At 29.4% G+C, this 16750-nt stretch overlaps 1 protein-coding gene and 1 non-coding gene across 2 annotated transcripts in view; one reads left to right on the top strand and one right to left on the bottom strand.

Annotated features, from left to right (window-relative positions):
• Nucleotides 1-1799: 1799 nt before the first annotated feature.
• Nucleotides 1800-1871, top strand: Trnaw-cca. The gene has a single exon. It is a non-coding gene; the product is annotated as a tRNA-Trp (tRNA).
• A 1012-nt stretch (nucleotides 1872-2883) lies between these two features.
• Nucleotides 2884-16750, bottom strand: part of LOC113386160 — a 42520-nt gene continuing 28653 nt past the window's right edge. Inside the window, exons 3-7 of the mRNA XM_026623959.1 lie at nucleotides 9689-9943; nucleotides 7645-7937; nucleotides 5442-5785; nucleotides 3337-5133; nucleotides 2884-3193 (exon numbers count right to left, since the gene is read on the bottom strand). Of these exons, the coding sequence (XP_026479744.1) occupies nucleotides 2884-3193; nucleotides 3337-5133; nucleotides 5442-5785; nucleotides 7645-7937; nucleotides 9689-9943 (2999 nt within the window). The remainder of the gene's footprint in view (nucleotides 3194-3336; nucleotides 5134-5441; nucleotides 5786-7644; nucleotides 7938-9688; nucleotides 9944-16750) is intronic.

The raw sequence follows: 16750 nt of genomic DNA, 5'->3' as shown, positions 1-16750 counted from the left end.
GACAAATTACAATCAGATTTTTTGAAAATAAAATATACCTAATAATTTCCATTTTTCTGGTTTTGCCAATTTCAATAATCTTCTAATATCAGCCTGTGATATTTTAGCTGTTTTCTTAACAGTTCCATCAGTCGATATAAATCTTATTGTTGATTTTTTAACTTTTAATTTCGATAAAATAGATGAATAAAAACTAGAAAATTTTCGACTTGTTACTGTCTCCTTTTTTGACTTAAGATTAAAATGAAATTTATTGTAAGCATGGTTATTAAATTGTCTTTGTAATAATTTATGATTCAGATAAAAGCATGTTTTTAATCGTGATAAAAGAATCATTATTATATTTAATTAAAAAAGCACTAGAATTTTAGGTTAACATTTCTTGCAATTCACATGTAACTCTGTCCGAAAATGACAGTTCGTTTTACATAATAATATTGTGTTTGTATGAAGGAAGGGCATTGTGTACGAGTTCACGCCGATTGAACTTTGCAATTCAAAAATGGGATCCTAGATAATATAATAATAATGGATTCTAAACAATGTAATAATGGATTAGATAAGGGATATTGATTGGGAGGGCGGCTCTTTGGTCCCTTTCCGCACACTTAGGTACCATTAAAATAACAATATTAGGTTCCGTTTAATTGATATTCAAAAACTTCTGAATCAAATTTGAAAATTTAAAAAACCGTTCGAATGATATCAGTCGGGAATCGTACTGATTAGTTTTGGCAAAGATAGCCGAGATTGCGTCCAAATTTGAATATTTATCTCGGGTTTTTGAATTGGGAATTGAAGAATTTTTTAAACAGAATTTTTTTCTTATTTTCAATAAATATTTTTAAACTAGAATTATTTTTACAGAATTTGAATGAAAAATCTGTGCACATTACAATATGCAACTTGAAACAGACAAAATAAAAGCAATATTAATTATGAAGAAAGTTGCACAAAATTTTATGCAATTCTTGAATCCTAAAAAGATATACTGGTAAAAATACATATTTTTACAGATTTTCTTATTAAAAAACGACTGATATTTATTAAATCCTTAAATAGTGTTTGGTATGAATTATTTTTATTTTTACAAAAAATAAATAATCATATTTAAGTTATTGAAATTAACAACAAAGACCCCTCACCCACTAACTTCCTGTTCCAAATTGTAAATAAAAGATATGATCACTTTATGGGACGTCTATTGATCACGTGAGGATTTATTTTTATTTATTATTTACACATTGGCTTAGTAAAAAGGAATAAATTGTTTGAAATTCACTTTTTTATACTCAACTTTAATACCACTTTTCCATCAGTCCCTATCCGGGGAAAAATTAAAAATGTGATCGTTTTTCAAACATTTTTTATTCCTTTCGTCCTCCTCGATGATACGTGGTGATATTTAAAACTAACCCCCTCCTCACTCAACATCACATGTATTTTTAGTACCCGAAAAAACGCAAAAATTTTAGAACTCTAAGTAAAAAATAAATACACGTGATATCTTACAAGACTCCCCACCGCCTTGTGATAATTTGTAATTCTTTTGTCCAGCCCCCCCTCCCCCCTTCGTATCAAGTCTATTATAAGGTCTTTGGGTCATGATGTTACGAATTATCAAAATTATAATTAATAATGTAATAAGCTTATCAAAATCGATTATATATATTAATATCTATTATATTAGCTATCCGAGAAGATTAAATTATCATTGACCCTATTTCCTTTGTAATTATTACTGTATTATCGTACTCTATTACCGGAAAGTAATGGAAAATTGCGGTACCGAATAGTAAGACTCCGTGGCGCAACGGTAGCGCGTCTGACTCCAGATCAGAAGGTTGCGTGTTCAAATCACGTCGGGGTCATCGTGTATTTTATTTTTGCTTAAATGCAATTCGTCATTCAAAAAGCTTTTACTTTATGTTTTCACTATTATTTGGCTTCGCTTATATTAAATTTAAGAAGTATATTTAAATCTATATTATAAAGTTCTAAACAACTTAAATTTTAGTGTGAATATGGTCGATAACCAAATTAAATTAACAATAATTGAAGCCTATCACACATTTTTAGAATTTATGCATTAGTTCAAAACATTTCAATCATAAAGAAACGGCTGTACTGATTGTACCAAATATAAATTTGTCAAATGCCAACTAACATATTTCGAAGAGATATTTAATTTTCAATTTCGATAAGAAATATTTTGATTAAATGTGCCTGCAATAAATAGGAAAATATAATATAAATCGTTAATCTTAAAATGAAACATGAAGTGATTGCATAACAATTTATTGAATTATTGAAAGAAAATTCATAGGATAAATTATGAATAATGTTTACATATGATCTTATTGTTATTGATTATTGCAAATATGTCTACATAATAAAAACTATTTCTTTGGAAATATGAACATAATTCTTTCTAAAATTAAATTATGTTATTATAAGGGCAATGCATGCTGACTGATCGACCGAGGGATATAAATACGTTCTCAAATACTAACATTATTGGGAAAATAGATATTTTTTTAAAGGCACAGCATGTAAGGAAAGGGCTAATAATTGAATGCTTACTTGGCTTAATCATTTCATACGTAATTTCATAAAATTTAAGATTGCAGTCTTGATAACAATTTTTGAACTTCTAATAACATTAAATGATTCGATTGTGCAATATAATGAACAATTTTAGAGGCACTATAAATATAAATCAAAATATTAAGTCAACAAACAATATGTTATAAGTTTTCTATATTATACTTACGAAACTAATCTCACAAAAAATATGATTCTATATATTTATATACATTATAATACAGTCTAGTGTTTGTCAGTTCATTTTTTATGTCGAGCACACAAATTGTCTTTAGGCACTTAAGGAATCTTGTCAATTTGATTTTTAAGCAAACTAGTATTAGTTGGAACAGAATTAGGGCTGATAGAATTGGTGCGGTTTACAGCTTTCTGTGGTATCACTGTTAGAGATTTGGGAATTTTTGAAAGCATAGTTTCCATTTGGGATTTGCTATCTTCATCCGACATCTTTTGCTTTTTTATACTTTCCCATGACCAGTAACCTTCTTCAGAAGCTATTGAAACAGCATCTGATTTTGTAATTGTTGCTGTATTACTGATAGAAGTATTTGTAACAGCTGTTGTTGTTCGAGCTACTGTCAAGTTTTTACTAATCTGTGGTAAATTTTTCAGTATTGCTGTAGCATTATTTACAGTTTTTTTTGTTTTTGTAGATTCAGCTCCACGTATGGGTATCACAGAATTCTGTTCTAAAACTTTGTTTGGTATATCCACAACTTTCTTTTTATTTACTGATACAACTGAATTTTTTGCCTCTGTTGGATTTTTGTCAGTTTTTGAGCATCTTTTATTTTTTGTATTAGCTGAGTTTTCTGCATTTGCACAACTTTTTGTCGGCGCAAAATGCACATTCTATTATAATCCTGAATGGAAATGTGGTATGGTTTACCACCAGACATCACTTGGACAAGACTAGGTAATCTCCGACCATCAACTGTTTGGAACAATTGCCCTGGATTCGGAGGCTCACTATTAGGGTCAATTGGAATCAATGTGGGCCTCCATGGCTTCACTGCTGAACCGGTTTTTTTAATTGGTTCTGCTGCAGACAACGTGGTTGTTGCTGGCGTCGGCGTTTGAGTACTTGCAGGAGTTGGTGACGGTTCTTTAGATGCAGGAGCATCAGGAGAAGTTGTTGAAGATCCTGTTACTGGAACAACAGTCAAGGAACTGCCAGATGTACCAGCACATTGGGATGTCGATGTAGTTGAAGAAGCAGTTGGAACTGAAGTCACAGCTGCTGCAGCCTGTATTGCTAAACTAGCAGACACGAAGGCAGGACTAGTATCTGTCGTAGGCGCACTATTGCTACTAACATTTGTGGTTGAATTTCCAGAAATTTTTAACGCAACTGTTACTGGTGATTCAATTGAGGTCGAAGGCAAACTTGAGCGTTTCAAAGCACTAATAGGAGCCGCACTGATAGAACTTTTATTTCCGATAGAGATTAAATCTGGTGGGACACTTGGAGACCTATTATGACTTGTTTCTTGACCTTTCTTCACAGGCTTTACAAAAGCGCTCGATGATTTTGCAAGTGATACCATATTTCCAATTTGCATTGATCCTATACTTTTCTTATCTAATTTGAATTTTTTAGTAAGCTGAGTGATTTCACTAAGAGGTAATTCTGCAGGAGGAATGTGAGCTGAAGAATTAACTAATTGTTCTGATGATGGTTTTTTAGTTACTGTCAAATTAGGTCTATATCCGGTAGGCATTTCAGAATTTACTGTTGTTGGAATATGATCAAAAGACCTTAATCGACTTTGTACAGATTCTGAATAATTAGTCGCGCTAGATGTGGCATTTTGAGATAACACTAAATCCCCAGAGCGAAAATATTTCTCTAATAAAATTAAATGACGTAAAAAGCTAGATTGGTTTCCATATGGTTCTTGTAGATGATTCCATAGTCTCCTAGTCTCTTCATCATACTGTATCGTGGTTGTGCACTTTGTCCAGCCTTCAGGAGTTCGAGGACCACCTCTATTAAGAGGAATATTTGCATGTAATCCCATTTCTTCTTCTCCTGGAAACAATTCTCTCACAGAAAGTGATGGGTTCGACCTAAGTTGTTGAACCTTTTCTGCTTTCAATTGCTCTGATTCTTGTTGCTGTGATAAAATCTCATCCAACCTAATTTTTTTATGCATAGAGTTAGATAAGTTAGATAGTAGTACACTTTGCCCTGGCTTCTGTGAAGTTATTTCATTTAATTTTTGCTGTTTTGATTGATTCGTAGTCAGATCTGAATTTCTGTTGATATGTATAGTGTTTTTAGAAATTATATTCTCTATGTCTTCTGCATCAGTTTGTTTATTTTCATTATCAATCGAGTCATAATTCTCAGTTTGAATATCGGTAGTAGATTCCGTAGATTTTCTAGACTTCTTTACATTTGTTTTGGCAGTTTTGGCTTTCTTGTTTCCTAACACGCTTGTTTCTTCTGGTGCAAATTGCTGAATTAACGGATCCTCAGTATCAGACTCATCTTCAACGATTTCCATGTTATGAGACTCCAGAAGCCTACAAATATAAAAAATGATTTTGTCTGTTTATCAATCAGGAATTTAATTTTCGATTTGAACCTCAAATAAATATATGTAATAAAAATTAACAACTATAAACTTGTGAATTATGAACACAACCATATCTGAGCAAAACAAGTATAAAATCAACAAATTCAAACGAATACTGTCAATCAATCAATTTGCAGAAATTGTTATATATTTTTTACAATTTATTTGATTTATTTTGACAGTGCGAATACATTTCACTGTAAATGTAATTTTTTTTCTAAAAATGCTTAATTTTTAAAGTTCATAAATTCTTACCGTCGTCTGTAACTCTTGATAAACGCAGCCTTAGACGTTCTTCCTCCTTCAGCATCAGCTTTAAATAACAAACCCACGTAATATCGGCACAGCTTACAAACCGCGCTGGATCCACCCTGGCCCGCATCCAGGCCAAGATGTGGGATTCCCTGAGCTCGAAGCAGATCAGAGGCGCGGGACGATTCGGCTGCGGCCAAATAGTGGGCATGGTTACGCGCCAGGCGACGCTTGCAGAGCGCGCAGACGAGCAGGTGGGAGACGGCGTCGTAGTGCAACGTGCACAGGTGGATGTTTCCGTGCTGCGACGTCATATTCTGAAGGGGAGGCTCAGGCAGAAGATCCAACTGAAAGGAAAACATGTTTTAATATTTTATTACGATATCAAAATAACATCTTCCAAATGGTTTCTCAGTTTTCAAAATCGGTTCAGGGTTTTTTTTTCCGAAAACACGAGATTATGTTACACTTTTCTGGTAATTCCAAAGAAACGGTTCGACAAAAATCAATTTTTCATCGTAACATAGCAGTAGACATTTTTTCAAGCTTTGAGATTTTTTTATAATTAAAGGAGAGCCTGCTTTAGAGGCTTAAAAAGGATCGATTTTTTATTACAAAAATGTCTTCCAAAACTAGCCAAGAATATAGCCCTAAAATTTCAGAAACAAATTCTAATTATTTTCGGAGTTACTGAAAAAATAGTGAGCAAGCGTCAAGCATGTATACAAGCGGAACGAAAACTTCGAGGCGCGATTTCTCGGCTTTTAATTGTTTCGATTCTTCCTAATTGGCGGGAAAGATAGGAAAAAAACTGAACGGCCTATCGAAACGAGACAAAATTCATTGTATTCAGGAATAAATTCTATTCTAATTGAACCTAAACTATATATATCTTCATTAAAATTTGTTGCTTTTATGGTGACTGGCAAATTGGAAATAGAGTAATTGATGAAAAAATGCAGTTTGTATATAAAATATTTTTAAACTTTAAAAATAGTAAAAAATTACAATATGTTTGGATTTATTGAAATGTCTATTGTTTGTATGTGCGTGTGTGATCGGGCATGTTTAGATACATTTCAAAAGTTTTTGACAAAGTCAGGTCCAGCCGTTTCGGAAAAAATACCAATACCACAAAATACTTATTTTTCAGAGAACGGCTCATTCGATTAAAGTGATTCAAAATATTGCATATTGCTTGAGTCGATGGTGTTAGTTTATTATGTTTTTCTTCTTGTAGATAAACATAGATAAAGGTCGTCTCCCAAATATAAGCACTTTGGCATTATATTATTTATTCACATACACATTATACAATTCATATATAATTATTTTTATTGCTATTACTCATTCATAAGTTGGTTAATTATAACTTAAAAAAAGTTATAATCAACCCACTTTTTAAACAATCTAAAGTGAAATTTTGTATCAAAAAACATGTTTTTTTTTTTCCAAGATGCGAAAAATTGGTGAATTTCTGTTTTTTTCTGGATTTTTTAGATTCAATTAGAATCTATACTATTGAAAATATATATTTGTTTTGATTTTTTTATTTCGGATGGAAATTGTGACCTGCATCTTTCCCGACAAATGACACCTGCACGCTCGTGGTGCATTGGCAAAATGCTTATACCCGGCATATTATATCATATATTTCAATGAAAAAAATTGAGAAGAATGTTGAAATATATAACAATAAAGACTGTACGTTTCGTTTCAATTAAATATTTATTTTCTTCCCTAAAAATTCCTTAAAAAAAGCGATTATTTAAAGCCTCTAAAGCAGGCTCTCCCCTTAAACCTCTTGTCGTGGGGCCGTTATATTTTGAACGATGATCATCATAATGAAAAGTTTAATCAAAATCGTCTAAAAAATGTTTAATGTTGAATCTTTCAAACAGTTGAATTTTTTAAAATCGATTCACGATTTTTGGCTAAAACGTGAATGATTTTGTGAAATTTTTTTTGCACTTTTTTGCTAATTATATTGTCGCAAAAAACTGATACCCACGAGTCCTAATCCAGTTACATCAAATGGCTTTTAAATTTGTAAAATCGGTGCACAAGTTTTACAAATTTGTTCTCAAACATTTCAGAATGGCTCGAGAAAACAAAAAAATAGCAAATCTAATTTTTTGCCAAAAACATAAAGTTCTCCTTCAGGAAGTTAATTATAAAAATCAATTGTTGTCAGATAGATGCTTACAATTTTTTCAACGTTCTTCTTCATTTTCAGTAACCATTTCCGTCTCAAGGTATTCGTGGCGTCTTCCCGGCATCCGACGACACGGCATCTGTGTTTTATAGTTTCTTGTTGTTGCTGGGATTGTTGGGTGGTCTGATCCTGGTTATTTGAGGCATCCTCGAAAGTAGCCTGATGCGCATTTCCGTTATTACTATTGCTGAGGCGTTTCCGATACGAAGGACAGTTGGCACGCCTATCTACGTGTCGGTAGCATGCGTCGCAGAGACAGTTATCCACAGTCAGCTTCTCTTCCACTATTGAAATACAATGTTTATTAAACTCATATAAGGAGATATCGAATATATATTTACACACATATTTACAGGGTGTCCCAGAACTCAATGTCATACCGAAACGGGGTCACTATTAGGGAATGCAATACCGATGAAAAATTTCAATACAGGCATTTCGGTAATTTTTCATTTCAAAACCGGAATACCGGTAAATTACCGGTATTTTTATTGTCTTAAACAAACGTAAACAAAATGGAAAGTTACTAGCACAAATATAAAAAAAATGTATATACAACTACATCTATATTCAACTAAACTATAAAAACATTAAAATAAAACAATAACTTTATGTTTTTAAATAATAATTCAACAAAATTATATCCAATTTAATTAATTCATTATCACTATGGAGAATATTGAGTACTTTTCACCAAAAACAAACTTATGAGTAAGAAAGATCAAAAACTCATAAAAGATCATATTGCATTATTATAATGAACTGTATTGTCTGTATCCGATGTGTTAACTTAGCATAATCTCCAATATTAAAAAAAAAATTCTACACTAATTTAAGATCAGATACTTTGTAGAGATAAATAATAAGTTACTATAATTGTTGAGTATTGTTATTTAAAACAATGTGATGCTTCTATAGTATTTTCAAACTTCGAAACATTTTCGAAAAATAATATTTTATAATTGTAATAAGAAGCAAAAATATTTAGTAATTATCATAATTATTATGTATAAAGTTAGAAAAAAATAAAGATTACGCAGGGGTAATCTGTATGATATAAAATATTTTGGCATAAATATCACTTAAAAAACCGTTACATTTTTACATTAGATGAAACAAACTCATTATCTATGAGTCCAATTCTATTTATTGTAATACGATATGAAGCCCTTAGTAAAGCAATAAATATTCAGTTTAATGACGAGTTGATATAATATTTGACATTTGTTAGAATCATTTGAAGATATAGCTATTTATGCGATTATGGAATTTATAGATAAATTTGTTCCGAGAAATTTAAACTTTAGTGTATTATGTATCAAATAGCGTTTATGTAAAATTACCAAAAATATCGGTATTTTTGAGGTAAATACCGGTAAAAATAGCGCCGAAAAATCGGGCGGTTTACCGGTAATTCGGTATATCGGTATTGCATTCCCTACTCACTATTATGAAAAAAATTATTTCGTGCAATTTGGAAGTTATGAGCATTTAGGTACAACCTAGATCTTTGGTCAAACTGTGACCATTTTTCGGTTATCGTAGTAAATTTTTAAATTATATTTAATCATTTAAACTTTGGATCAGTAATCGTAAATAACATTTTGAAGACTACAGTCAACAATAACTACACACTTTTCGCAAGATTTCTAAAATTAGAATAATTTATTAAACTGTTTTTAATTTGAAATTTTCAAAATAAATCGATGGCCCTCCTTTAAAAAATGTACTAAAGCGGCAAGTTCCATCAAAAGTTCGTGCATTTAATCAGGATTGTACAATGGTAAAATACTTGTCCTATAATAAAAAACAAGGAGTAAAAAATAATATCCTAAAAATAACACGATTTTTGCAAGTGCATGTCGTTCACAATCAGTTCAAATGTTTCGGTATCATTGACATTAAGTGAGTGACTCAGCGGGTTAACATTGAGCTAACGCGTACAACTGATTTTTAAATGACGACTTTTTTTAAATGGCCTTTCGTAGTTAATAAACCTCTATCTAACATTCTTAAATGTTTTAGATTCACTCACTTTCCAATATCCGTTTCTGCCTATCCAAACTTTTGATTTGGGCAACATGGCAGGGCGTATCAAATAAACCGAATTTTCCTCCACAGTAATGACATTGATCCCTGCACAGACGACCAGGATGAATACTAAATGAAGACGCTTTCTCTGGTATGACTAAGGCGGCTGCAGTTGCGTCGGCTGGAGCACCCGATCCTGATGAATTGAGCGATGCACTTCCAGATGCAGCAGAATTGTGGTTGAAACTGTGAGCATCGCCTAAAAAGAAGGAAATATATTTTTATCTTGAATTTGAAATATTATCTATATTATTCCACTTAACAATAATTTACATTTACATTTTAGAAAACCCATTTTCGAATAGTATTTTTTCAGAAAACGGTTTTACCGATTTTTATGAAAAAAATTTTGCTCGATATTCCTATACAAAAAAAATTAACAAAAAAGTTAGAAGGATAAAAGCAGTTTTTGACTCAAATTATATATTGCTCAAATTTATTGATAGTAAAATTTGTTTATTTAATCCTGGTCAACTATTATCCTTGTTTTACTAATTTGCATAACTTGAGAAACAATTATTCGTTGTTTATGCTTAATTTTCACATATAGGCTTGTAAATATTTATTAAATTAAAATATTTATTAGAACGTTGAAAAGTTATTCAGCAAAGTTTGTGTTTTTATAATAACATGTTTTTATAAAAACAATATTTTTTAAAATGACAATAGATACCATAGCAATTGGAAAAGATATAATTGTGTATTATACAATGCAAATTATAATCAGAGTCGAGAAACATGAGTAAATGAGGTTAATGCAACATACTTATTAAAATCAATTGCATTTTTAAAGACAATTATGCAAAGAAATGAGTATTATCTATTCCGAGAAATTTTAATACAAATTTAAATATTCTATTAATTTTAATAGATAATAAAAATGAAATGTGATTTTAAAAAACAGAAGATGACCATCGATTTGCTATTTATCCGTGTTTTAGGTGTTCGAAAAATGTTATCAAAAGAAAAAATTATACTATTTTCGAATAAATTTTATCGAGCCTAAGTACGAGTGCATTTTTTGTGTTTAGTATGTAACAGAATATTACATTAGAATAGCCAAAAAAAATTCTTTAGCTATTAAACTATAAAATATATGTAGAGATTTATAATGAAATATAATTATATTAAGATTCCTTAAAGACAAATATATATAAGAAACTGAATTAATATTTCTGGAATTCTTTTATATTTAATAACTTAATTATTAATATTAGTTGAAATTGAATATAATAGTAATATAATAATAGCTTATAATCTTTGAAATACATTTTAATGAAAATTAAATAAATAATCATGTAAATTATAAAATCTTAAAAAATCAAGAAACAAGTTAAATTGATATCTTTATGTCCCTTGCCCAGCATTGTGTATTTCTGAACAATTTGAATATTGTAATGAGGTGTTTATATCCTTCAGAATCAGTCTAATTTTTATGAGTACGAAAGTATAAACTAAACTTTTAGAATAAAATGGGCATTTTTATAGGCATATCAAATATCAGATTTTAAACCAATTTCAACCAATCTAGTAAAACTATCTTTTTTTTAATTGAAACATTTAAAATGCCTATATAAGTATTGATCCTAATTGTTAGAAATAAGAACTTCTAAATGATTTAAATTTAAAAATCAAAATTTTCAAGCAAAATAAAAATATTTAAACAAATCAAAATAGTCAATAAAATTGAGATTGCATATAAAACTAATAAAAAAATACTAATACAACTACACAATTAAAAGTCTTCGAAAAAGTATGATTAATACGTGGCGTTTTCATATTTCATCATCGAAATAAAGGACGAAAAAAACAGGTACTGTTACCAAGCGTTAGCCTAAACAAAATTAATTATAAATGAATCTCCTCAATCGTCAACGAGGAACAAATGTAATAATGATTCCGCGCGTGGTTCAGGTACTTTTACACACTACACAGAATCGGAGTACAGTTATCGAGTGCCCTACTTTCCCCGGTTGCGTCATAAAAAAGGTTAAATATGCTCTACGGTGAATAAGCTAATCCCAAATGGATCAATTCTATTCGACACGTATCCTTTTTAGGTACCAGAAATAACTAGCTGTAAGTGGAATTCTGTCTTAAGGCAATTAAGGCATCGTGCCTTAAGGCAAATTGCTAGAACTTCCCGTACCAAAAATTATTTTTTTAAAAACGATTAACATTTTTGAAAAAAATTTTCTTCGAACAAATAAGATTTTTGACAAACAATTATACAAAAAATTACTTTTTTTTGAAAAAAAAAATTTTTTTAATTTTTTTTTTTTAATTTTTTTTTAAAAAAAAAAATTTTTTCCTTATTTTGACATATTTTGAAAGATCTAAACTTTTTTTCAAAGCAATCGTACTGCTTTAACTGCATAAAGACGAAATATCAAACCGCGTAAGCGCCGCGTCGACGTCTAACGCGTAAACATTGGTACGGAACCCATAGGAATGTAAACCAAAATTATACTTATTGTTAAAATCTCTATAAAATATCTGATAATTTGATGTGCATATGTCTAATGATCATTTTTGACCGCCAAATGGCATTTTTTTTTACTTTTTTCATTAGATCTCCGAAACCGCTAGACACGCCTTTATGAAAATTTGATCGGTTTTTCACCTTGTCAATACAAGTAAAATGTTTTTTGAATTATTAAAATCGGACGCTCCGTTCTCTTAAAAACTGAGTTACCGTTTTCGGCACTTTTTGCCCCGTATCTTCGGAACGGCTAGACCTGACTTCGCCAAAAACTAATCAGCACGTCTCCTTATCAATACGAATCGAATGTTTTTTGAATTATTCAAATCGGTTGATCGGTGTTCCCGAAATCGTCGACGAAAATTTGTATCCGCACATACATACACACACGCACACACACACACACACACACACACACACACACACACACACACACACATACATCCATTTTTTCTAAGGTATGCCAAAATATTCAGAAGCCTTTGAAACGTCGAGAAATGCAAAAATTTTCTTTTTCGATTTTTTTGCGATTACTATAACTTACCCTACGGGAAGTTAATAAATACAATTATTGTTTTATGTTATCCTGTTTAAATTAGATATTCATTTTGTCAAAGACAGGAATTTGGTAACGGTACTTGAGTACGGTTGTTTTTTTAATAAAAATTCTGCGATCATTTTCTCACATTTTTTTTGTATTTATTATAGAAATCTATATAAAATATAATAAGCTAACATTTTGGACAAATATATAATGGCGAGAAAAGGATAACTGGTTCCTCACGATATGATACGATTCAATTTGATTTTCAAATTTTCAATAATAATTTGGATAACCTAAACGTCTAATAAAGCTGAACGTTTCCGAGTAATTATGAAGAAAATTACATCCCCTAATAAAATCGCAAAATCTTTTAATAAAAAAGTCTCCTTTTTTGTATCTATTGTGTGTAATACACACGGATTGTTCAGAGTATTTATTTCGGCCACTTTTATAATTTTAATTTATTATATAAAAAAGATTTTTTGTTTAAATATTTTTAATTTATTTATTTAATTATCGGATAGATTAAACGTATATATTTTCTTTCAGGATGCATGTCTATTCAAAAGTTTGGATTTTAATTAATTGACTTTGACTTAGTTGAATTTAATGACTAAACGTAGACTAATGATAAACCAGAATACCAATGATTTTGCCAGTATAAAAATCAATTTAATATATAACATCAAAATATTTATTTTTAGACGCGATTGTAGAGATAGAATTATATAGATAGAGATAGATTATAGAGATAGAATTCAAGTCGAACATGTAGTGATTTTATAGAAGCCAGTTATGTTAAATTATTAAATTTGTACATTATTGTATAATTGTTCAGGAGAATTTTTTGAGATTTGTTTGTAGCAAATATGAAATAAACAAGCAAATTAATAGTGAATGAGAAATTTAGAATTCAATTTTACTTAACTTATTATTCAGAAAAATGAACAAATTTTATATGTGAATTTTGAAATTTCTCTTGTGTGCCATATACGAATATGATCTATTTCTTTTTAGAAATGCGTTTCTTATATTTTATTAAATACATCATTATAATAAAATGTATTAGAAATCAATATCTTGTTTCAATGTGATGCTGTTTCATTTTTATTTAAACAGCAACATTCACACAAATTAATATTATTATTTACAACTTGTGAGAATACTCAATCTATATCGTACAATATGTTCACAATATATATTTAACAAAAAGAAAATATTATGAATTATCGCTTTTCTTAAAAATTGTTTGCAAAATAGTTTATGGAAGTAGTATAAATTAAATTTAATTCGAATTATTGAATTTATGTCATCAAGAAAATTTTGAGCTCCTGCATTTCGTAAATATAACTGTAAAATAATGAGGAATTTATCTGCAATCGTAAAAGACGCGCCCATTGGTGTAACATTCCGATGCAGTATCTACAAGTTTTTAACGAAAATTTGTGAAAAAACATGATAAAAAGTTTTTTTTTTAAATAAAATTAAAGTATAAAGTTTAATGTGTAGAATTTATAAAAAAATCATTTGCTTCGCTCATAAAATTTTGTAAATTTTATAGATTCAAAATAAATCCCATTGATAAATCAACGGGTATAAAAATATCAAGAGTTATGCCATATTAGACCATTTTAAATAGTTATCAATTCAGATTACTATTAAATAACATAAATTTACCTCAGAGCAGAAAAACTATCTAAATAAGTTCATTTATTATTATTTAAGTGGTCTGCGTTCAAAAATTAAGTTTTGGTCAACTGATAACTTTTTTGATTGATTGAAAAACAAAATTATCAATTTTATGGAGCATATGAGTACAAAGAACTAAACATATGTAAAGCAACTAGAAACATAAAAATTATTGATATAAAATTAATGAAATAACAGTTGAAGATATTTGACATTTTCAAGATAAGTACAACAGTAAACAATAATACACCGGTATGTGCTACGGAGAGGAAAATTACTTTTGATTACGATAATCATGCAAAGAGTCAGAGAAGTGTGTGTTTTATCTCCATATACCAAATACATTTTATATAAACATTTCTTTTAAGAAAATAATTAATTCATGTTGTTAGGTTTTATTATCATGCATATAATTAATTATAGATTAATTGAAAATTTAAAGTTAAAGTTAAAGAAATTAGTTGTTAGAAAAAAAAAGATTTTTTTTATAACATTTTCATAAGCTTGTTATAGTAATGCCTAGCTTAAGAAATATTCGTAAGAAAACATTGGTTATTACTAGCAAGTATTATTGATTTTAACAAGTTTGCAAATGATTATATCATTATCACTTAACATCATTTACTTTACTATTATTACATCTGCATTATTCCTTTTATTATTCTTTTAGTTCTCAATTTTTAAAAGTCAATAAGCCAAAGTTTATAAAAAAACTGACGTAACAGAGTTTAATTTTTTGCTCTTAAATTCGCTTTGAAAATAAAAATTTTCAAGCTAATAATTTTATATATTAAAAGAACGAAGCAAAAAAGTCGAATATTTACAAAAAGGAAGGTTAATAGTTTCTGCCACAAGATAAGTGAAGGTAAAAATATGTGAAAGACAAAAGAGAGAATAACTCGGTTTTGAACCTTATAAAAACCTAAAAAAATGTGTTGACAAATATTTTTAAGAAAAATGTTTAGCTTATCCTCTTAAGAATAATAGGAAATAATATTAAGTATTTAATTCTTTTTGACAATGAGTAAGACATTAACATAGGAATCGTCCATTAATAACGTGGTCGATTTTTTAAGAATTTTTGGCTTACCCTCCCCCCTGGTGATACGTTGCAATATTCAAAATAGTCTCCCATCCCCTACCAAACATCACGTCTATTTTCGAATTTACGAAAATATCGTAAAATTTTTGATTTTTTTTTAAATCAGGTAAAAATAAATACACATTATATCTAACAAGACCCCTCCCTCCCCCAATGCTATTTTTTGTGTTATTTGTCAAACCCTTCTCCCCTAAAAGTTTCACGTAATTATGGACGCCCCCATACAAGTTTAATTGTATAAAAAAATATTTAATAAGTGCGATGGAACTTAATTTTGCGACCAAATTGAAAATTGTTGACCCGGAACAAATTAGAACGGAAATAGCAAACCTTATACAGTCATATGAGGTGAACGTTCATTATTACAGTTATCAATTAATTTCATTAAATTAGTAGAAAATTACGACGTATTATAGAAAGGAATCGATTCGTAATTAATAGGAATAGATAGAATATTTGATTAAATATATAACATTGTTAAATTATAAATATTAAATTAAACCATAATTATAAAATTATAAATCTTCATGTAATCTTTAGCGTAAATTTTAAACACCGCGAGTGTATACAGATATAAATTATAACATTTGGTACGGAATATCGACTTTTCCTATATGATTACTCTTCTATATCCCGTAAGAAGCAAATTATTATTCTTCATACCGTCAATATTTTTTAGAATGTGTATAACGCTTTTTTAAAATGCTTTTAGCAAATTAGTTATAATGGTTACCCTGGTTAACCCATTCCAACCGTTGTATAAAATATGGTTAATATTATATGAAGAATAATCCATAGCTATTTGCAACAGTTCCTACAACCTTTTTAAATAGTGTTAACAATAAGAAAGGACGTTAATTCTGATGATCACAAAATTCTTTAAAGATTTCATACTTATTCTCCAGTCACACTTGTAGAAATACTAATATTAATTAGCTTGTACAAGTATGAATATAGAAATAGTAGAAGTACATCAACTGCCCGAATGAATATGCAATCATTATTATTTATCGCATAAAATAAATTTGTTTAAAATGTATTACCGTAAAAACATTACGTTAGATTTGCCTACACCTAAAAAATTGATCATATTTCACGGCTCGTGCAATATAGATAATTAAAGAATATTATAAAAAAGATAAATGCACACGTAAGACATACACACACATTTACATGTTTCATATAGAGT

Source organism: Ctenocephalides felis, unplaced genomic scaffold, assembly GCF_003426905.1.
Source record: "Ctenocephalides felis isolate EL2017-DRISC unplaced genomic scaffold, ASM342690v1 CF-g0.4_SCAFFOLD_03571, whole genome shotgun sequence".
Taxonomy (NCBI): domain Eukaryota; kingdom Metazoa; phylum Arthropoda; class Insecta; order Siphonaptera; family Pulicidae; genus Ctenocephalides; species Ctenocephalides felis.
Note: the sequence above shows the minus strand (reverse complement) of the source record. Positions and strands in the feature narration are given on the sequence as shown.